The following is a 23337-nucleotide window of genomic DNA, read 5'->3' as shown; positions in this document are numbered from 1 at the left end:
ATTTGTAGCAGATAAAAGTATTGTATCAGAGAAAGGGCCCCATATGCTGTTATTTCTAGCAGCTAAACAGCGTTTAGGAAGTAATTGCAACCTTGGAATTTCATCCTCTTTAGTATCTCAGCTGGAATCAAAAACGGAAAGGACAGAACTGCAGCAAGAACTGCCTTTTTTTCTATACTATTTAACTATAATGGGGGGATGATAGCATCTTGATAGTATGAAAAAATACATAGAAAAAAATCCTGTGACTGTGTAAACAGCTTTGAAATCAATGGCAGGTTTGCAGTTGAATGCCAGTTTAGGTACTTCATGAGAGCTCACATCAGGCTCTGTCTGTGAGGAACCAACTCTTTGTTCCTTTTTTATGAAAAACTGTCATAATAGAATATGTGATTGACCCTTAAACTGTACCTAGCACTAACCACACTGTACATCCTAATGGAAAAAACTTTTAAATATTCAGCAGTGAACTCATTTTTTTCACTGTTCCCATTGCTCCTCCCTTATCTGACCCCAAATGTCCATACTAGGAAAAGGATGACTCATACAATAGAAAACTGTCTGAGGTGAATGCAAGCATATATCACATTATTTGTGACTGTATAAATGTGCATCTGAAAAGGTTGTACAGTTCTGGACCTTGCTCTAAAAGCAGAAAGATTTTATAAGGTCAAAGCATTTAGAAAAATGGGTGAGATATTGTTTTCTGTACATACCACAGTGTCTGAGTATCAAAATTCATGCTAGCTGATAGAGAAGATGAAACTTCTCTATGATATTTTTATCATGTAACATAGATACTTCCTTGTTTCTCAAAGCAGATGTTTGGGGTTTTTTTAGAATTGGATGATTTTACACTCCTGATAGATACAGAAGTACTTGCGGTATCTCTCATCACTCAGCTATGAAAGCCAGTGATAGGGACCCTGATATAGGATGCAGGACTTCAGAAGTGTTTTTTTCAATATGTGATTTTACAAAAAAGAGGAAGTGTGGGGTAACTGTCCATTTTGTATTAGCTGTATGGTGAGGGAAAGGATGGGACTGATGGCTGTTAACTGCTGTAGCATCTGAACACTTTACACATAGCCCAGCCACTCCATCTACCGTTCCAAAACTCTTTTTGTTAACTGTTCCCCTCCACAGTTCCAGGAGAAGAGTATTGCTCTCTGAGAATGAGATCTTGCAGATATCACTCATATTCTATTATATGTCACTGAAGAGAACAGACAAACACGGGAACTTGACCTTGCATGTGATAGAGACAGGCTGTAAAGACCATAATGGTTTGGGTTTCTGACTAAATGGCACATGATCAGTGGAGGGTTGAATCCAAGCAACGAGGAGGTCATCATTGTAGTACTTTTGCCTCTTCATTGGCACAGTCTATTTGCGCTATATTTATCATCGATCATATGACTGTCATCTGGATGTTGTTGTTCATCAGAGAGGGAATGGTTCAGTCTGACAGACATTCCAGTTCCATCCAAATCACTCAAATATTTCATCATTTAAGTCTCTGTTGTCTTCACATGAACTTTATCAGTACGAAATAGAATGCACAGAAAGAAAATTAGAACTCAAACCTCCAGACAACGAGAACTAAATCTGCCTTCAGCTGTAAAAGGTAATAAACAATGTTTTCAAAAATACATCAACAATAAAAAGGAAGGCCAAGGAAAATCTCCATTCTCTATTGAATACAAAGGGGAACATTGTCACCAATGATGGGTTATGGAACAAATAATCTTGAGTGTGATCACATGGCACATACAGGAGCATGGATTTTGGAAAGGCAGGTGACCCAACTAGTGGATGAGGGGAAGGCTGTGGATGTAGTCCACCTGGGCTTCAGCAAAGTCTTTGATACTGTCTCCCACTGCACTCTCCTGGAAAAGCTGGCAGCCCACGGCTTGGACTTCACTGGGTTAATACCTGGATGACCAGGCCCAGAGAGTGGTGGCGAATGGTGTTACATCCAGCTGGCATCCAGTCACTACTGGAGTCCCCCAGGGCTCAGTATTGGAGCCAGTCCTGTTCAATATATTTACTGATGATGTGGAGGAGGGGATTGAGTGTACCCTCAGTAAACTTATGGATGACACCAAGTTGGGTGGGAATGTTGATCTGCTGGAGGGTAGGAAGGCTCTGCAGAGGGATCTGGACAGGCTGGATCAATGGGCTGAGGCCAGTTGTATGATGTTCAACAAGGCCAAATGTCAGGTCCTGCCCCTGGATCACAACAACCCTATGCAGTACTACAGGGGGCAGAGTGGCTGGAAAGCTGCCCTGATATTCAGGTTGGGTTTTTCTTGTTGTTCAAAAGTTCTTACAATCCTTCCTCTCAGGAGACTGACTGTATACACAGCACTGCTAAACTGTTAGCCCTACCTGGGAAAACTAGCAGTCCTCCTCCCCTTGCTACTGGCTTATGGCTGGCAGTTTCCACCAGGCTGGTGCCTGCCTCAGCCTCAGCCTGGGGATGCTGGGCAGGATCTTGTAGCAGGCAACCTGTGTCTTCAGAACCATACCTTCCAGTGCTCCACAGTTTTGCTAACCCACATACACTACTTTTATGACTGCTGATACAGAAAAGGCTTTAATTACTATAAAAGCCAGCCAGCCAGGGAAAGTGGACATATGGAGCTCCACAAGCTGGAGAAGTTGAACTTAGAACAGTTCTCTGCTTTACAAATTGAAAGACTTCATGTCATTGAAGTATTTGTAATGTCTCAGGCTCTTCCTCCCATGAATTCTCCATGTCTAAAAGTGCAGAGGGTGATTTACATCTTTTTAAAGAGAGGTACTTGATAGTAACTATTTACTCTTCACTAAGGTAGCTGCTTCCTTGAAGCTCATGGGAACTGAACTGCTTTTGTGATCTTCACCTTTCTGTCAAGCCTGAGTGAAACTAGCCAATAAATAAAAGACAAGAAAAAGTCCTGGCTGGGAGAGGCATAAGGGCAGGCATCCTGTCATGTTTTCTAAGGAAATCATATTGGACTTCTAACGAAAACAGGGACAACTGAAATACTGGAAATGTGTTTGCTAGTTGCTGTTGTTTTGGCTACAGTAGAGTTCCTACTTCCACAATATTTCTTCATGACACCTTGGAAGACTGAGGTAATTTTCTAAAATCAGTAATTACCATTCTACAGTGTGATGGTTTCAGTCTAGGCCTTCCTGGAGACCAGCTTGTAACCAGGAAGGAACTAGGAAAGTGACAAAGGAAGTATTCCATGCTATTCCTTTACGTAACCTGGGGTATAAATAGGGCATGGATAAGAGAGCTCGCTCTCTTCCTTTCTGGCGAGGTTCGAGAACGGTGGGTCCCTGTCTTGGTCTGGCTTATCTGGAGCTGAGGCCTACGGTGACTGCTGTTATCGGCCACGTGTGAGGGGAGAGTGCTGGGCCGCATCCAGCCGTCCTGCTTCTCTCAAGGGAAGTGGTAAGATTTTGCCAATTCTTCAGTTTGCTGGTTACCGGGTTTTTAGATTGTGTAGACCTGTTTTGTTTTTGTCCCTTTTCGTCCTATTTTGTCCTTTTCCCCTTCTCCCTTCCCCTCTTCCCTTTTGGAAGCTATTTAGGGTTTCTGGGGTTATAGATATATATATATAATACTCTCACTGTATATATCTGTTTTATATGTAAAATATATATTTTTTCTATAGCTTTGGCTGCTTGGTTTTTTTTCTTCCCTCTCTGGGAAGCAGACCCTGTTGTCAAGTTTTGGAGACTTAGCAGGAAGCCAGCTCGAAACTTGCACACACAGGATGCATTTTATCCTTTTTTTTCCTACAGCAATATAATGAATTTGAACTTAATGTACTGCCTCCCCAGACCTTTTGTTCATGAAGTACTGCACAAATTGTACCCATCTATGTGTAGTTTTAATCTCTTGTTGGCACTAATGCATTTGTCTTGCTCTTAGATCTCTTTATACAATCTCTGAAAGTAGCAGTCTAACAAGTAAAACACTAAGTCACTCCTTTAGGCTCACTCTTCATGTATCTAGTTCACCCCCTAGTGTGAAGCCCATGGAGATTTTGCTATCACTGAGGGCAAGGCCAGTCCTGTAGAGGCTGCTTAGAATGTGAAATAAGCTAGCTTGGTTGTTAACTCAGGCTGCACTACAAAATTAAAGAGAATACAGATTCCAGTGGGAGTAATGCAGAGCAGTCAAAGGGGATAAAGAAGTACAAGATACAGAAACAAGACAAGGGACTGTGTCATGCAGAAATCTCTTTCCCTTTTGTATTCTCTCCCTGACCTCTTCTATTTGCAACTACAGTATGATCATCACTCAAGCAACAGAGCTGTGCTGTCTGTGGCTTTGATCTGAGGGCTATAGATAGCTCTGTCATTGCAGTCTCCTGCCTGAACTTTTCCCCATTGTCCTCCTGACAAATGCACTGAAGGTAAAGTGAATAGATTGTTCTTCAGAGCTACTCAAGGATCATTTTTTCCCCTCCTTCTGTGAATCCTATGATTACCTGTATTGCCCTTGACCCAGATAACATCCCATAGTTTGAAGAACTCACAGCACTTCTTCAGCTTCAAGGTGTGAACATTGTTTATCTGCAACAGAAATACCTCCCTTCAGACAGCCATGTAAAACCACTGGGAATTATGGAAATGTACAATGTATTGCTTTGGGTAGGTGTCTCAGGGAGGAGAAACCATTAGTCCTCATGTGTTCTTATTCATGCTGCTGTGAACAGAAAGCTGAATTGCTTGCTGGAGCATGTGGTATCAGATTAAAGAGAAGTCAGTAGCAGGAGTGCTATTAGTCAAGTCACCTACCTCAAACCTGTTTTGGCAAAGTAAACTCTGTTATTTATCATATATTGCAGTGGAAAATTAACTATATGCTGGTTTCCAGTAGCATTTGATTTTTACGGTCTAAAAACTGTATCAGTCTAATAAAAACGTATGTTTGTTCTGCTAGATTTTCATCCTGTGTTAGCTAATGCATCCCAATTAGTAGGGTGTAAGGACATAAAGATGTTAACAGGGCCTGTCCCATAGGTTTCTGTATCTCGTCATAGCCCACAAATAACAGACACTTTATGTCAGGGGAGAGTTTTGCTCTAGAGCAAATGCTCATAACTCATAAAGATGAGCATCCCTGGAGGATGACTATTAATAGAACAAAACAAGTTACTAATGATTTCATAGCGTGGAGGACAAAAGCAGAAGAGGAACCTCAACCTCAGGAACTCACTGTGCTACTCTTCACATGTTAAAAAAATAGGCAAGCAAGACAAGCAATAGGCAAGTTGCACAAGCAAAACATTTACTGCATCAGTGTGATGAAGGTAATACAAGGGAAGCAAAGACATCAGCACTGAATGCCTGAAAATTGCGGCATAAGCTATATTCCAGCAGTGTATGTGAAACAAGTTGCCAGACATCCTGTAACTCAGTGTCTTCTATTATGAGAGGCAGGGGTAGGGGAGGCTGTAAATTAAAGGGTCATTGTTACAAGTAAAGGACACTAAATACAACAAAGGCCAGAAATATTTTTAGTAACTATTTTTTAATTCTGGTGGAAACAAACATAGATTTTCACTATTTAAAGTATTCTAGATAGAAGAGATCCTTTTTGTTTGCCATTTTGGTGTTTGCAATTTTGCGAAGTGGATTGCATTTATCCCACAGCAAATACCTCCATACTTGCATGCAAAGCCAGCCATTCTAGCAACAAATTCACACGCCCTGATGTTGTTTCCCAATTTCGCAGAAACTCCAGTTTAAATGCACTCACTTGATTTCTCCTAGTTCTGGTTAGACTGCTTTTTTCTGGAGCCATATAAAAGTATTATCTTCTCAGATTAACTCTGCCCACAATAAATGAGAAGTTGAGGAAGAAGTAAAGTTTAGGCTAGAAAAATGACCTGTCCTATATGAATTCAACTTTCCTGTTGTTATTTCATTCAAATTAGCTGCACATTAACTGAGATTAAAACCAGACTCCAACCTAGGAGAAAGAAAGAATTTCATTGAGCCTTCTCCCTTTGCTGTTTCTAGGTCTGTGGATCCTGACATAATCCCCTTCCAAGCTTCTCAAAGACATCAATGCCTTTTTCACTGTGCTACTGACTCATTGGTGGTCCACAGAGGAAAAATCAGCAAGGTCCATGCCTTCAGATGCAACCAGTCTGGACAAGTTGCTCCCTGCAGCCTGCTGGCAGGTTGCAGGTTGCACAGTGATTTTGTGTAGCTCTGGATGCTGAGCAGATGTGTGCTTTCACCCAGAGCCCTCCTGCAGTGCAGAGACCTGGACCATCCCTTCCTCAGAAATGATGGGATACGTTCTGTTACTTCACATGCAACCAGGATACATAGTGAACAGTAGAAGGAAATCTGTTGAATTCTTAGTGTAGAAGCAAAACACAAAGCTCTTTATAGGCATATGGTGAGGCTGAGGAAGTTCATTTTGCCAGTCTAAGTGAAAAGCCATCCCCTCCGTGGTTCATGATGAAAGGCAAAGTTCATACAAGCCCAGCTGCTCTACCTGGGACTGGTGCAGGAGCCTAGAGAAACCTAGAGCTTTGTTTAGGCGCCTGCCCTGTACTGGCAAGTGTAGTCAGTATTTTCTGCACTCTTCAGTATCTCTATCACTGCCCTTCTTCTTTACATTCAGAATTGAAATCAGCCCAGAGGAGGATGCTTTTGTTTCAAGGAAGAACAGCAGGGATTTTGACTGGGGAGGAGAACAGCTGCTGTAACATTAAGAGAAGTATATATTTGGAACAAGGACACAATGAGTTGTACTGCCCTGCTTGATGTACTTGCTTGCTTGTGCCTTGCTCTCCTGCATTAGGAGGTTTATTATTATCTCCCTTTTGTCAGCAGAGATAATTGCCTGCAAATGTCCACAAGCACACCTGCTACCGGACATTTTGGTATTAATGTAATTCCAAGAAAATGAGAACTTTAGGAACTATGCTAGCACCAGTTATTAATCTGCATAAGCCATCTTTAATGCACTGAGGACATGACCTGTTTGTGTTTCCATCCATCCACCTCCCTTAATACTTCCCAAGACTAGTGCCTTTCTGCAAGTTCACTGTGCCCACCACTTCTGATGCAGTTTGTGGCAGTCCTCATGGCTAGCAGATTTTAATTTTTTTGCGCCTTCCCAGAGTGTCTCCTCACAAGGCCTGCATGTTGAGGTCTGTGACTTTAGCAGCTCTAGACAAGCTGGAACAGGTGCCAAAGCACCTTTATGCCAATAAATTTTTCCAACTTCCCTCTGTAAGGCAGGAGTGGTAGAGCTTACCAGGGCAGGTGCAGCAGTGGGTGCATGTACATAGCATCACCTTTCTGTTGGTGTCCAGACTTTGCACAAACCCACTGTGAAATGACTGAGGATGCCCTGCTTATGCCAGTTGCTCTCTGCTCCTTCCATGATGCCTGGTGGTGCCTACAGAGCTGACTTTGCCACTCTGTGTTCAGCTGCCACGTGATACCACAGATGGTTAAAAGTGGAGTCAGTTGTGCTGACAGCTGGGGCAAACTGGCAGCGCCTGCAATGAACTTGGGGGAGCATCATGTTGGCATTAGTCCCTTAGGCTGCTATTTTCTGTAAGAAAAACCACACTTCTCTCAGGGGTATGATGAGTTACAAAAGCACAAATGGCCTACTGAGATACTAATTAAGATGAAAAAAAGATGAAAACCCCAGGAATATATAAAACAAAACTTCAAACAGAGAAACTGAGTTGCATCTAGACTGTTTCTTAGGTCAACCAAGGCTGGGGATTTACTTATAAATGGGGGTCCTTCCTGCTGCCTGGCCCTTTAGGATGGTAAAAAAGACCTGAGACTGTCAAGCTCCGAGCATCACCTGCCTCCACATGTGGGGTCACCGCTTGTGAGAGCAATTATTTGGGATGCTGGGCAGTGTGAGGAAGAGAGAGGACAGGAGTATGAAGGGGGCCAGGGCAGTAAAAACAGGCCTGAGGACAAGGAAGGTTTGCCTCCACCATGCTTGTCCTGGCTCTTCTCAAGACAATACCTTGGCATGGTTTAAATGGGTTTTTAGCAGGACAGGTGATGGTGGTGAAGAAAAGTTGTTCAGGAAATTTATTTTTGGAAAAATTGTATATTAGTAATTGCGAACCTTAAGAACTGCTTCTTCAGTGAGTTTCTGGTAAGAGCTTTGCTGAAAATCATTGTTCTGAGTGGAGAGTACATTGGATTCTAGGGAATAATTTTTTTTAAATTGGCTATAAAATATAACAAAATGGGTTTATCGATGCTTTTGACAAAGGCACAAATGAACAATACAGCATGTTAGCCTGGAATAAGCTAATGTTTTCAACACTCAAACTGATTTTTCTTGAATAGTGTTGCATGTTGTGAGATTAAGTCAAACTCTTTAGAGCTAGTTTTAGCTAGCAGTATTTCATGGCTACAGTTCCTTAGTCGTGAAAATGCAGATACCAAATTAGCAAGAGATGGTCATTGCTGTCAGAGGCAAATTCTGACCAGCAATATGGCATGTAATCAAAGCAGGCAGACAGTACACGAAGACAAGAGTAGGTTCAGAACTTAACAGACACTTTGAAAATTCTGGAAGTAGTTTCCCTTTTTCTTCAACCTAGTTAGTAACAAAGAATAGGAAATAGGCAGGGGCAGGGAGGGGGCAGTGGGAGCAGTTGTTTTCATTGTTACGGAACAGTGCACTACACCATTCACAGAATCACAGAATCACAGTGTGGGTAGGGTTGGAAGGGGCCACTGTTGGGATCATCTAGTCCAGCCTCTGCCCCCTAGGGCATGTTGGTCAGGGTTGTAATTCCTTCATTTTACAATACAATTAAATTGGGCTGCAGAGAGGTGGGAAGGAAAACAGTCTATTATGTGTCCTTTTAGACATAATTGTAACTGATAATTTTTCTGTCACTTTTCCTAATTGTTTCCCCTCCTGCCTTGCTCCCTGGAATACAGCGTGAAATGCAAAGTCCGGTGAAGTGGTGTGTTTTCCCGAGCTAGGCAGTACACACAAACATACCCTCCCATCTTGTCCTCTGCCTCAGACAGCAAGCCCAAGCCAGACCTCCTCATCCTCTGACCCAGTCCCACTGCAGGCAATCCTCCTATGTTGCAGAATCAGCATATGCAATTTCACACATTTATAGCAAGAGTTAGTGGAAAGTTGTAGCAAAGCACTGGTATTTACTCATCATTGCTGGTGAACAGGAAAAAAGTGTTTGCAATTACCCAAAGCTTTGTGGGACACCTCTTGTTCATTTAAAGATCCTTGTAAAACTGCTGCTTAAATATCCAACTCGGTGTACTTTAATCTTACAGGTTGCTGTAACTTCTCTGCCTACAAGCCTCATATTTAGCTTGCAAGAAATGGTCTGGTTTGGATTTGATGCCTCAGAGGCAATACTGTAGATTTACAACTAATTTCTTAGTACCTCATCACCTTGCTGAAAAAAAAAACCTTGTTCACAACAAATATATGTTTTTCAAACCATGATGAGAAAATCTGCATAAATAAAGAGATGAAGGGATGATAAAACATCTCTTTAGGCCTATAATCTGTAGTCTATCTCTCTTTACTTTCTGTAAGTTTCTGGCACAAATATTTATTTCTCTGAGATAGGTGTTAACAGGAAGGGAATTTCCTGTTTTAAAGGGAAGCTCTGAAGCCTTTCCAGGAAAGGGAAGTTTTAACTGAGTTTAAACACACATATCACTTTTCTTCTTGTCAATAAACACTCCAAATACAACTACTTGTAAATGAAAAAAGTAATAGTGAATGTTTTTTCAGGGACTACAGGTAAGGCAGTGAAGTACTTGCCTGTGGATGAGGAAACACACGGCAAAGAAACTTGCCTTCATTACTCCAGGCAGGACTGTGGTGGATATTTAATGTATTTTTTCTCTTTTCTCTGCTCACACCACTCATATACCATTAAGACCTGCTGTGGTACTGAAGGTTTTAATATACTCTACTTTCTTTCAAAAGTTGCTGAAGTTGAGGAACAGGTCAAATGTTAGCAAGCAGTGGGTAAGAAAACACACACCCATAAAGCAGAGCTGTGAACGGCTCTGTATGTATATGTGTGTGTATGTATGCATGTTCACTTCTCAGCCAAAGCCTGTCTTTTTCTCCAACACTCTATCTCCAACCTAAATGTGAAAGCATCTATGCCTCTGTAACTTGGAGCATCTGCCAACTTTGGGTTTTGTAGGATGTGCTTGACCTTGTTTTTCCCATTTGGCAGGCATGAATATCTCAGGACAATCACCATTCTCAACGTCTAGTCTACCTGCAAATTTCTTTTGTTGTTTCCAATCTAAAATTTTAAAGATCTAGAGTGGATAAAGGTGAATGAAAAATCTCTCTCCTGGGATCAAACCTTTAGGGTTGGCACAATGCCTCACAAAAAATTCCTTAATTCATTGTGGAGGATGTCTTCCTGGGGCTACTGTGGGAGAAACATTAAGTAATAATGTCCATTTGCTTTGCATAAATACCAGCGCTTTGCTACAACCTTTTAAAACTTGTGAAGATGGAAAAGTTGGTTGATAATGGGAAATTTTTAGCATTACTGACTCTCTTTTGCTTTCATTTACTGAAGATCATTATTTTGTTTAAAAGTATCATTCATCCAATGACAGACTAAAAAAAAAGCCTAGCTGGCAAGCACAACAGACTGTGCAGCCTGAAGATTACACAAGGTGTCAAACTAAAGAATGGCATTCAAAACTACTTGTGATCGAATGTGTCAGTAAAGAAATGTAAGGGAACTTGGCCCCAAACAGAACCACAGGACTTCAGACATACACAGCTCTAGGCAGTTTGGATTCACATTGGTCTGTATAAGAAAAATCCATGTCTAACTAAATTTTAAGCTCACTGAAACACAGATGTTTTCCTTACTCTGTGTATACACAGAAGGTGGCAGTGAAATGGCAAGAGGCTATTAGCACTGCTTGAACACTGATAATGATGAGTAGCACCGCAGAGCAGGTAGTTAACATACTATTTTCAGAACCCCAGCAAGTCCAAGACAATTAAGACGAAAGATACTGAGCAAAAGGACACACTCTTCAGTCTTTTTGTTAGTATTTATTGTTGTTATTGTTATTCACACTTAGACAACTCAATTACATAAAGTGATTTATATGAGGAGCTCTGTATTGTTATCATAAGGTGAGAAAGTGTACACACCACAGTGAAATATTCTGTAGATACAATGAAGTAGGACCTTTGATAGAAGGGATTATTTCCAAGAGTCTATGTACAAATAAAGGTAACTTTCATACTATATACAAACTTATATTCACAGAGCATATACTGATTCAGAGATAAAACAGTTTCATCTAGTGAATAATGATCCATACACATGAGAAAAACTGGAATTTTCAGGGCATTGCCTGGACTTGCAAAATAAAAAGTACATGGCAAAGTATTTTTTCTTTTAAAGTTTGAAATGAGTAAAGATGGGGGACTTCAGATTTTTCTTACAATAAGTTGAAAATGAGAGATTATGGAGTATGAAAACTAAAAAGTGGAGTAAACAAGCTAAAAAAGCTTTATTACAAAAATAGCATCTGATTGTCAGTTATAACACATTACTATTTTCATATGACAATACAGTGTCCTGATCTTGCCATCTTAAGTGACAAATAATTTCAACTCACTTAAGTCAACTCCCCAGAGTCAGGATTGCAAAATTAGAACTGTGCAACAGAGATCTTGATAATGGAAATGAACACAAACCCAAGTGAAATCCTTGGCATTATGTGATTTTAATGGGGGATTAAATGAAATAGTTGATTTTTCTTGGATAATCTGACCCTGAAAACTTCTGGAAAAAGTGATAGAATTAACTCATCTCTTATAAACGTACTAAAACATAAAGAACTTCCTTTTCTGTGATCTCAGTGGGAGAAAACATTGGAGTAGTAGAATGATTTAATTGTTTCATTGGGCCTGACTTTTTCCTGGGGTGAATAAGCATGGCAGGACTGATTCCCTGCTGCAAAGGTAGTGTGCAGCATTTTGTACAGCCCCACAGGAAAATTCAAGAGTATGAGGAGCAAACTCCCCCTGACTTACTCACAGCTTCACTAAGGCAAAACCAGATCCTGCTTTACTGTACATTTATTTGTCAGTATTTTACATTAGACCTTAAACAGAGACATGAAATGGATTCTTTACTTTAAAATTAATGATCCCCGTATTTAGAAAGCCCATACTAGTCTTCTGGGTTTTTTATGGCTTCTTTTTGCATTAAGACAACTATGTGACATAAAATAAAAATAAAAAAATAGTAAAGTGCAAGATCTTTAAAAATGTGTACAAATTTCTTTGTTGGGGTTGGTTTTGTCTTTGATGAGTGGTGAATTTACAATAAATCTACATGAATGTACAGTACATTTACCAGTCTTGAATTACTCAGTCCTGTCCTGTGCCACTTCACTTACGGCTCACGTGGGAATGATGTGGCCAAGTGTGTGTCTGGTCTACCCACACTCCAAGTGTTTGTGTGGCTTCTAGGCTGGGGCTGACCTGCACCTGGCTGGCTGGAGCATGGGCTTAGCGCCATGCTAATGTGATTACATGGCTTCTGGAGAATATATGGCTTGCATCCAGTCAGGCAGGCGCACGGGCACGGGAAGGCGCAAACTAGCTGCACCCATCCAAGCAGACAAGTCCTGAGATGCCATACACTGACCTCTAGCAACACACAGCAGATCTACAGGATGACTTGTCTGAACTATGGAACTGTGATCCATAAATAAATTTTGTATCTGATGGCTACACTGAATTGTGTAATTTCAATTTGGAAGTTAGTCTCCCCCATCCCAATGGAAATACTGATATTCATGTAACTGATGGCAACAGACCCAAGAAGGGTAATTTTAACATCAACCAGGAATGAAACCCATTCCTGTTGGAGGACTAGAGCAGGACTCCTCTCTATACTGTTGAGTGCACTTTCTGCAAGTATTTTTCCAGGTACAAACTCTTCAATTTAACTTTCCAGGAATAGGAGGAAGACAAGAATCACCTGCTCAAACCATGACTCTTTCTCAGATAGTTGTGTCATTGAATTTTACAAGAGGTAAAATTGTTTCCAAGAATACAAGTGAATGCAATTTTTCTCTTTGTACATAGCTCCCAGGATAATTAGGTTTGTTAGGCAACTGCATTTATGAAATATGGGATCCTAAGATAAATGTCTCTATCTTATCTAGGTTAATGGTAGAAATCTGTATTTTGTTGGACCAGTTGTTGGAGAAGGGATTATTTCTTTGTTATAAAACCATCTGATACAGACTCATACTTGATTCAGAACATAAGTTATATGGACCATAAGATGCTATTTTAAGGAATTACTGCTGAAAGAATACTAATTAGAAAACATTGTATATCCCCTTTTTGCAAAATACATAATGAAGTAAAAGACAACCAGAGAAATAATCCCTTAAAAAACACCCAAACATTAATAATATTTCTAAGCATCTATTTTTTCACTGTACTCGGATTAACTACATGTTTAACTTACTGCTTTGTGGACCTTCATATCCACACACAACAGTACCATGAGTGACAGTGACCATAAACTACTTTGTAGTAGTATATGTGGAAATTACATGGTAGGTTCACTGCTGTTACAAACATTAAATGACATCTAATGTCACCCACTGTGTTTTATGCTTCATGAAGTTTATGTAGTCAGTCACATCAATTGGATACATAAGCAGAAGCATACAGACACAAGACCCTGTTTGCACTACAAGAAAGCACTAGCTTTCAGTAAGAAAGTTAATTTAGAGACCACAGAGCTTTGCTGAAAGATTTTTGCATGTCTACATGTAGTTTGTGAGGAGAACATCCTCATACCACACTTTCAATCACACTTATAGCATATACCCTACAGATGTGACCAGCTGGCTTCTGCAGAGGGAAGGCAGCTTTTTCTTTTTTTTATTTGTGTGTGTACATGTGTGTGTGTGTGTGAGTGTAAAACAGAGAATTGTTGTAGGATTCCAATGGTATTTTGTACCACTGGGGTCCATTCTTATATTTAATTCCAATGAAGTTAGTGCAGAAAACCTTTACAACAGGTTACAATCTGAACCATGATCCTACTCAAATGCTACCGGAAATCCTTTCCAAAAATCACGTCCAGCATTGGTTCTGTTCAGAGATAATGGTGCCACAGAGAGTTGGCTATCTAATCTGAAGTTGCATTCTTACCTTACTTACTGTGTTGCCAAGCTAGAACAGGATCCTTATAGTAACACCAATTTTTCTCTTAATTATTCATTTATGCTTGATAAGGATTATGCAGACAGCAACATCAATTGAATAAGTGAGAACAGGCATACAGGGAGGTGGAAGAGGTTTCAACACCAATGAACTTACTGTAGAATTTGGGCAGTGTGCAGAACTAGATCCCTGGTGAAATCATTCAGAACTTTGAAGAAAATAGAAACTGAATTTTGACTTCTAGGTGTGCAATGCTGAGAAATGTTCATGATCTCACAGTGAAATAATTATGAGCAATGAGAAACACTTAATGCTGGGAAATTTGCTGCCACTGTAAAATAGGAGAGTCATAACAGGTGGTGTGCATTTCTGGCAGCACTGAGCCTGAACAGCTCATGGACATCCAGTCACTGGGTTGCAGCAGTTCTTGGCTGTTCTCTCAGCATTCCAGCTAAAGACTGAACACCTCCTGCACAGGATAAGGGAGTAAGCTTCTCTCTCCATCCCATTCCTCTCTTTTCACTACCAGCCAGCACAGCTGTTGTTTTGTTATCAAAGAGCACATTGGCATGCAAGTATCTTTAAACAGTTTACCACAGCATCAGAAAGCTGCCTTTATAAGTGGAACCATCTTTCACAGCCTGTCTCCATAGAAAGCACCACACAACTGAAATCTGTCCTATTACCTCTGGAGCTGAGCTACCACTGACTCCTCAGTTATTCGACCATTTGAAAAATGATCTGCCCAACAGATGCAAGGCAGTGGGAGCCATGAGGTGTCTTATTCTGGAGAGGAAAAACTTATTTTTAATACCTTCCAAGATAAATATGTTGACAGAGACAAGCAGAAATGGGAAAGAAATTAGATACGTTTTAAGACAGCATACAACTGTCATTACAGGATATCAGTCCTTAACTCTATACATAAAAGTCTTCCTTTAAGTTGTTGATGCCTGTTGTGGACTGAAATATTCCCACTGTGTATAGTTTTCAATTAGTTACTTTCTTCTCCCTACCTGCCCCAACTCTGCAGAGTGCATCAGAGTGCTCTTACAGCTCTGAAGGTCAGGTAGGGCTTTTTCCTTTCCAGTATGGGAATTGTTACACCATGAAGTAAAAAAAAAAAGAAAAAAAAAAGGTAAGGGAAGGGAATGGAAGGGAAGGGAAGGGTAATGGAGTAATGTCTTGAACAGAGATCAGACTTCGGACTAGTTTCTTTATTTGAAATGTCAGATCAGTGAATCTGGGGATCTTAGTATTTTGTACACTCACATATACACAGCCCTCTCAGATCCTGCACACACTCCTTCAGATCACTCTTATTCTGCTCACTTGGGAAAGGATTGCCTGTTTTGAGCATTGTCATCAGAAATAAAAGCATTTTGTGACTCCCCTGGAATAGAATATACTGTGGAGTCAGCTCTGTATTTTGGGACATATTTCTTTTGAGCTCAGATATTGGTTTATAGATTTGCTTAAGCAAGGTTGCTGTTCCTGTCAGTAGAGGGCACTGCAGGTATGTAAATACACCTACTTTCCATCGTGTACGCTCCCAGGAACAAATGTTAAAGAGGTGGGTAGCACTATCGTTAAGACAGGTAAGGATTCTGGAGCAATGAAGGATCTTAAATACAACGACAAGTTTTTGCTCACAATGAGAGAAGCTCACTCGAAAAAGCACTAAAAAAGCAAGAGACGTTGCAAATGTTTGGATAAGATTAAATACTGATTCTGCGTGTAGGTAGGACTTAATACCTTAGGACAATATATGAGTAGCAGACGTAACTCCTAGTTTCCTTCATTTTGTTCATTATTATCTCACTTTTTTTCTTCATGATATCACATAATATTAATATTCCTAATATGAATTTTGTACTTTTTTCTCTACCATTGTTTTCTGTCAAGTCCTGACTCTCTAACCATATACCATTACACACAAACACATATAACAGGAAAACAGTAAAGGACAAAGAGGATGAGTGAGAAACAAACAGCATGGAGCAGAGAAAAACTGACAAGACAAAATGTGCTGAGCCTTCTGTTACACAACTGTGAGCATGGCATTGCCATTGTGAGCACAATATGCATATAAAATAATGCTGAAACAGGTCACAGAAATGCACTGAATCTTCATGAACTCTAACTGTACAAAAGACTTGAACAAACAAATGATTATTTGAAATAATTTCTTAACACCCATTCCAGTCCTCCTATTTTTTAAAAAAAATCCAAACTACAAGGAAGATGAACATCAGTTGTTTCCTCCCTTCTTATTTTTTTGTTCTAGGTTTGGACCTTCTCCTTCTCTCAATATTTCAGTAAAAGGATGTTGCGTTTTCACTCCTTCCTGGGCTTCTTTAGACATTTATACTTCCAGCAATACTGAAGAATTTTCATGTAAGCTTCCTGCAGCTCCACTGTAATTAAATTGTGTTTCTCCTACCTAGTTTCAAGACTTATAACAGCAAATGTGGACTGCCCCAGCTTTGTACAACAGCTGGGGATCTCTTCCAGCAATAACTATATGTAGCTGTGAAGGTCCTTACACTCCAAGTAATAGTGAAAGCCTGTAAAATATATATTCATTTAGCAATTAGGCTGCCACTTTATAACTACTTACTTCTATTTTCTGTATAATATACTATGCATAAGCAAATTAGCCTTTCTGGCATGAAAAGGCAAACTCATAACAGCATCTGAAAGCCATTGGTACTGTTAATATTGCTGCATTAGAAAAAATGGTGTGTTCACATAGCTGTATGATGTCACTGCATGCGGCATTGCTATTACAGAAGAAAGAGTATCCCCATTCTGGTCTTTGCATGAGAATGCAATGAAAATCTGCACCAGTTACAAAATGGTCAGGCATCGTGGCTCCTTCAGTGCCAGAGACAGAGTTTCTGGAACCTGAAGAGTTTTGCAAGATGTAAAAAACCACCATTAACATCCTGCTGATTGCCTTTACAGACCTGTGATGCAGATGATCAAAACACTGATGAATTCACTGGCTTTTCTGAAATCACATCATACAAATCCACCCATATGAAGAGACATACAAGCTCTTCCCCATCTGTGACTCATTTACTCGGTGTACGCTTTCCACTCAGGAGTTTCAGCAGGTCATCAGAAAAATCCTGTTACCAGGGTCTGTGGGGGGGGTGGTGCCTCCACAAAGTCAGTATCATCATTCTCCTTAGAAGAGGAGAGCCTTAAGAACTGAGCACACTGTGTGTCTGTGTATACGACTACAGAGAACGAGAAGTCTGTGGATTTGTACCACAGGCTGAGGAGAAGCAATAACTGTCATTGTTTCCGTGCATGCGTAGTGTGTCCAGTATCGGGCAGCGAGGATGATGTGCAGCAAAGAAAACCTCAGTGCAGCTGAACTCAGCCCTTCATGTGTAACTGTACTGTACAGCAGCAGTCATTCTTCAGCTCCTAGATCCACCCTTTGTGTAATTTTCTTTCTTTCACTCTTTTAAAATCAAGGAAGAGGAAATTTACAGATCCATGGGTTATACTCAGTGAAGCTTTCCACTGTGGTTTTTTTTTGGTATCTTGTTTTGGTATACATATTTTTTCTTTAATAAATATATATGTTCTGGGGTTTTTTTTGTCGAGCACTTTCCACTAGATGGAGACAGGACACTGGATCACTTTGTCCTCCAGGAGGACACTGACAATCAGGAACACAAAATAAAGCCCAAACATGAGGAAACCCAGGATTTTATTCATCCTCCACTTGCAGGAAGCAATGGAGAGGATGACAAAGAGCAGCATGATGAAGAGGAGGACAATTGCACAGAACAGACCATTGCTGCTGACTGCCACTGGGGCAAAACTGTTAATCACAGCATACAGGAGCCATGGAAGAGGAAGGCTGTTAAGAAACAGAAAAAATAGTTTAAAACATTGCAGAAGACCAGAAAGAGGCACTAGAAAGTTTCTGGAGACAATTCAAAATACAATCAGAGGCTTCCTGTGTAAAGTGAGGCAGGAAGAGTTTCAACTCTTCTAATATGTACACAAATCTAACTTGTCAACTTGCTCATAGTTCTTGGGGAGAACACATGGGATTTATGGTCCCCACTCTTCCACTAGTTACACTGGTGAACTGTATTTCCCTTGGCTGACAAATCAACTGGCATCCTATCTGTGAGCAGGAAGACCTCTTTCATTTGTTTCTGGATTTCACACCATCTGTGGGAGAAGCTATGCACACTCTCTTTCCAAGAGCATGCATGACAGGGGGATGGGTTACATAAAAACACGTCCTTGCCATGAAGAAACGGCACTCTGCAAGACACTGTCCACAAAATTTGGTCCTTAAATGCCTGAAATTTGGCCCTTAAATCCCCATTTACTGTATAAACCTGTGTTCAAATGTGAACTTCAATTGAACTTCAGCTTAATTTCTATTTCTGTGTTTGCTGTCATTGCATTTCTCATCTCTCAAACCACAGAATGAGGTAATATCCCTTTGCAAGATGTCAAGCTGAAATAAATATTTAAGACTCTGACTGGAGCTTAGCAGGCTTAGAAAGCATGAAGTGAGTTGTCAGAAGCTCACAACCTTAAAACTTCAAATAAGCAGCTCAAGAGAGAATAATTTATTGCAGCTGCAGTACTAACTACACCAGTCTACAGCTGAACTGTGCCATTTCTGTTGTAAATATACCAAGTCTAGCAGAGTGGTGCAGGACAAAACCATTTCTATTGGCAGGAAGAGGCTAAACATTTTTTTTAAAGTAAGAAAGCATTGCAAAAGAGAAAAGTTTTGTAATGCACCCTAGGTACTCCAAGTTGGAGCACATGGTTTTCATATATTTTGCAGATTTTCTGCATATAGATATTATTTCAAACACTTCATGCTTCCGGATTAATAGAAAAAAAGGAGCCCAGTTTTCCTATGTCTAAGGTACTGACACTTACAGATGAAGTAAAACAGACATTTACTATCTACTCCTACTTCAGGATCCCTTTTTGCATCTGTGCAGTTGCTGGTATATTTTCAGCAGCGAAAACCATGATTAGGCTGTTTGGCACTAGATCTGCTCTTCTGTTTGAGTGATGGCAAGAAACAACCAAAGGCAGAGAAACTGACAGTATGGACATGATTCTCAGTACCTCTATCTTCTAGTGTTGAAGATGGGAATGTGGCAATAAAGACAGAGTGTATCTATGTACTTCCCGCACATTTTTCAAATACCGAGGCATAGATGACATTAGTTCTGGACCTGATGTACCTTGGTCTCAAAGGACCAAAAAAGGATTTTGAATTCCAACCTCATGCCACACATCGTTATCTTAGTGAAGCAGTAAAGTGTAAATAGCAAATTTCTGTACAATCTCATGTAGCTTCACATTGTCAAGAGCTATATAAAGAGTGCTTTTTGTTAAGAAAGAATTACTTCGTAATTTGGGACTTGCCAGGTATTAAAAAAAATTAATCACATGTCAACAGCAGCCTAAACAAGCTACTCAAAACAATGACATTCCATTGTTATTACAGCAAGCATGTTGAATACTGCAGAGGCAATGAATTGTTCCTGATCATCATTTAGAAAGAAAGCTCTAGTATAAGCAAAATGAATGGTAATGGAAAGCAAACAGCAATCTGACAAAAGCATAAAAAGCTTTAAAATTCCTTCTTGGGAAAATGCTCTTGCTCACTTTTTAAAATGCAATTCACTTGCCTAGGCACCTCTGGAATGTATCAAAGCAAGAATCAGGGAACAAATTAATAACAATTCTGTCATGCAAATGTCTATAAACTTCAGAGCACTTGCCACAGTAACATTCATAGAATATTTGTATCACTCTCCTTTTTAAGGATTGCTGCTCGTGGGTGCAATGTTCTAACAACAAAAGACTTGTTTAAAACGGACACAATTTTCTTGCTGTAGGACTTACCCCACTGTGATGTCAAATATGTTGCTTCCAACAGAACTGGACACAGCCATGTCCCCCAGACCTTTGCGTGCTACAATAACACTGGTAATAAGGTCAGGAATGGATGTGCCAGCAGCTAGAATAGTCAATCCCATGATTTCTTCGCTAATACCAATGGTCTCTCCAACCTAAAAGGGTTTAAGGAAAAACAGAAAAAAAAGTGTCCTGTAGTGAAGAAACATTTTCTGCTGTAAACCTATTTAACCAGGAATATTATCCTGGACTTGCCGACTATCTTGAATACCCAGCAAGATTGAAGAAATACTCATTTTCACACATCTCCACATCTATCAGGAGAGAGATAAGACTGTCACAGAGAAGTATAAGTTATTGACAAACAGTTGCTGATAGCTCTCATGTTACAAGAATGATCAAGTCCTGTGGACAGGAGAACCACAGCTCTCTGAACTACTTTCCACTTTGTGAGTAGGGATTTCCTTCATCCATAGTTGCAGCTTCTAAAATAAGGCACTACTCAGCATGACAGAGGTGAAGGACTCTAATTCTAAATGATCTCTCACAGTGCAAAACATAATGCAGGGCTTTTATTTTGTACCAGTATCACATCCTTACCTGGTGCGCCCACCAGACCATTAAGTAAGAAAAGAAGGCAATCCAGCTAATAGAGCCGAAAAATGTGAGAGGAAAAAATTTTCTTGATGTCTGAAACACAAACAAAGAGAAACAGTAAAAACCTATGTTGAAGGATGACATGCCATACTCTTATTTGCTTCTCAAAATGACAGTGGCTTGTCATTTCTTCTGATGACCTGTTCTGAGCAAGTATTCTGGTCATCATTAGATGAACAAAATACATTCAAGAAAGGTAAGAAACTGAATTCCTACACTGGTATATATTTACCTATGCCTCATTCTTCCAATTGCTTCAGTTATAAAATAAGACCTCACAACAACTTGTATGATAAATGGCAAATTTTGGGTTGTCATTTGTATCATAATTTGTTATGATGCAGTTTGCATATGTGTTTAGCTGAAAAGTGGTTTGACTTCTAAATTTATTAATAATTTCATGCTTATTCAGAATGAATGTTTTCAAACTGATAAAACAGGCATCCATACCTTTCCTTCACACGTTAGTGACTTTGTGCAACACCTTTCACAATCAGTATAACAAAGAATGCATATGGCAGAGCTAAAAACATACATATTGAAAATTTATTATGGCATTTACTTTTCTATATTACAATAGAAGATCTGCTAAAAACATATTTTCCATGCTTTGTTTTGTAGAGAAATTTGTTATAAAAACATGCAAAGTACAGTGAGACCCTTCAAGGAATTAAAAATTCTGCAACACTTAAGTAACTTTATTTTCATTTTCATTGTCTCCCTTACTAATGTCAAATTTTGAACAGATAGTGTTCTTGCAGCCAATGAATTGGTTATACTCAGTTTAATGATTTATTTTGGTTTCTGTTCTTTCCAATCTTTTAGATCTTCCATATTTCCTGTTGACTATCTAACTGTTACTAACAGGATCTATGTAACAAAAACAGATCGAGTTAACTACTAAAGAAAGGAAAGAGGACTGCAGTACTGCATCAGGCAATCACTATCTATATCAATTTTAAATTATATTTGTACTGTGAATGAATTCTACCAGTCTTGAATGAAACCATTATCTTTATGATCATGGACCTTCTGAACACAGATCCCTACCCCAGATGATTTCTGACATGTGATGAGCAGAATCCACAAATTTTCATGAATAAGCACTAGGACTGCCTGTGGAAGTAAGTTATACCACTCTGAATACCTATTCCACCTGTTGCTCAGTCCTGCACTACTTCTTCCTTTAGGTCCTTGATAAATTCACTTCCACTCCAGAATTTTTATGCCTGCCTTCACTACAGCTCATGCCACTGCTGCACCAGGAGACTCATTAGCCTGTGGATCATTCCTAGGTGCTGTGGGAGTAGACAGCATTGCAGTATTTTCCCTGAATGTGACTTTTAGAGAGAAAATACTAATTGGATATTGCCAATTTAGCTTGCTCAAGCCATGACAAATACCTCTTTTTTAGGGAGTTTACAGAACTTCACAGCCAGCTTTTCTTGTATAACAAACACAAGAGGCATTTATATAGAACAGCCTCACATTTAGGAACTGATCAGCATGGCAGAACAGGCTGGCTGTAGACTAAGAGGTGGTCAGTGAGTTGGGTTGGCCATTAATGCTGGTCAAGCAGGAATGTCATTGTCTTGTCAGCTGAACCAGAAAACACTGAGGCTGGTCTGCAGCTCAATGAAACTGTGTAGACTCTTTCTGCTGACGTAACTAGGATGAGATCAGGACATTACTGGTGGGAAAAAACATGAAGTCAGCAATGGCAATTGTGCACACTCAGTTACAGAATGGGACAAATAGAAGGTCTGTATCTGCTCCAGAAGCAGGTGCAGCTGTAGTTTGTGCTACAGAATATTTACTCACTCCCTGCGTGCAATTTGCATAATGCTAAATGTCCTCCTGAAACCTGAGAATGTAAACGTTGACTAACATGGCCTGTACTACTCCACAAGTGAATATACATAGGAACACATATTAAAAATGCTACAGACAATGAGCTTATAATGTTTAAATCTACTCAGATGGACTTTTAAGTTTAAAATGAAAACTTTATATGCATTGGGGGACAGAAGACCTTAGTCTGAAAAGGAACATAATTTGAAATGAACACAAAGATGACTTTTAAAATAGTGATCTGACACCAGTGGGAGTAGAATTGAGTCTGGTAGGGATGAATCTAAACAGCAACTTCCTTTTTAAAAACTAAACACCTAGCACTTCTTTTTTTTCACCATTCTTAGTAGCCAACTGTTTCAACTTACAACATTTTTTGTCTTCCTTGTAAAAACCAGGATTTTTTGGCAAAACGTATGGTGAATGAGATGAAGCAATACACTTATCACAAAATCTGCAAAGAGCACCTTGTAGCAATGCAATTTAAATGATCACTTGACAACACTCAAGATACAAGCAGACACTGGCTTACACAAAAGTAATACAACAAGAGCTGTACTGACCAGTAATAGCTCTCTGATACTGCGATTATATATATATCAAATGGTTCTTGCCCAACAAGGAGACATTGCCTATCTGAATCAGACACCCACATA

At 39.8% G+C, this 23337-nt stretch overlaps 1 protein-coding gene across 4 annotated transcripts in view; it reads right to left on the bottom strand.

Moving 5' to 3' along the window:
* Nucleotides 1-5165: 5165 nt before the first annotated feature.
* Nucleotides 5166-23337, bottom strand: part of SLC24A2 (solute carrier family 24 member 2) — a 120374-nt gene continuing 102202 nt past the window's right edge. For 3 of the 4 annotated variants that reach the window (XM_027670713.1, XM_027670715.1, XM_027670714.1), the window contains 3 exons: nt 20774-20863; nt 20162-20328; nt 16912-18128 (listed from right to left, as the gene is read on the bottom strand). In XM_027670713.1, the coding sequence (XP_027526514.1) occupies nt 17879-18128; nt 20162-20328; nt 20774-20863 (507 nt within the window). In that variant the 3' untranslated portion in view covers nt 16912-17878. Of the gene's footprint in view, nt 5461-16911; nt 18129-20161; nt 20329-20773; nt 20864-23337 lie in introns of those variants that run through there. The other variant, XM_027670716.1, reaches the window with a different exon arrangement.

Source organism: Neopelma chrysocephalum, unplaced genomic scaffold (assembly GCF_003984885.1).
Source record: "Neopelma chrysocephalum unplaced genomic scaffold, ASM398488v2 Primary Assembly neopelma1_96926, whole genome shotgun sequence".
Lineage (NCBI taxonomy): Eukaryota > Metazoa > Chordata > Aves > Passeriformes > Pipridae > Neopelma > Neopelma chrysocephalum.
The sequence above is the reverse complement of the archived record's forward strand: the minus strand, read 5'-3'. Positions and strand labels throughout refer to the sequence as shown.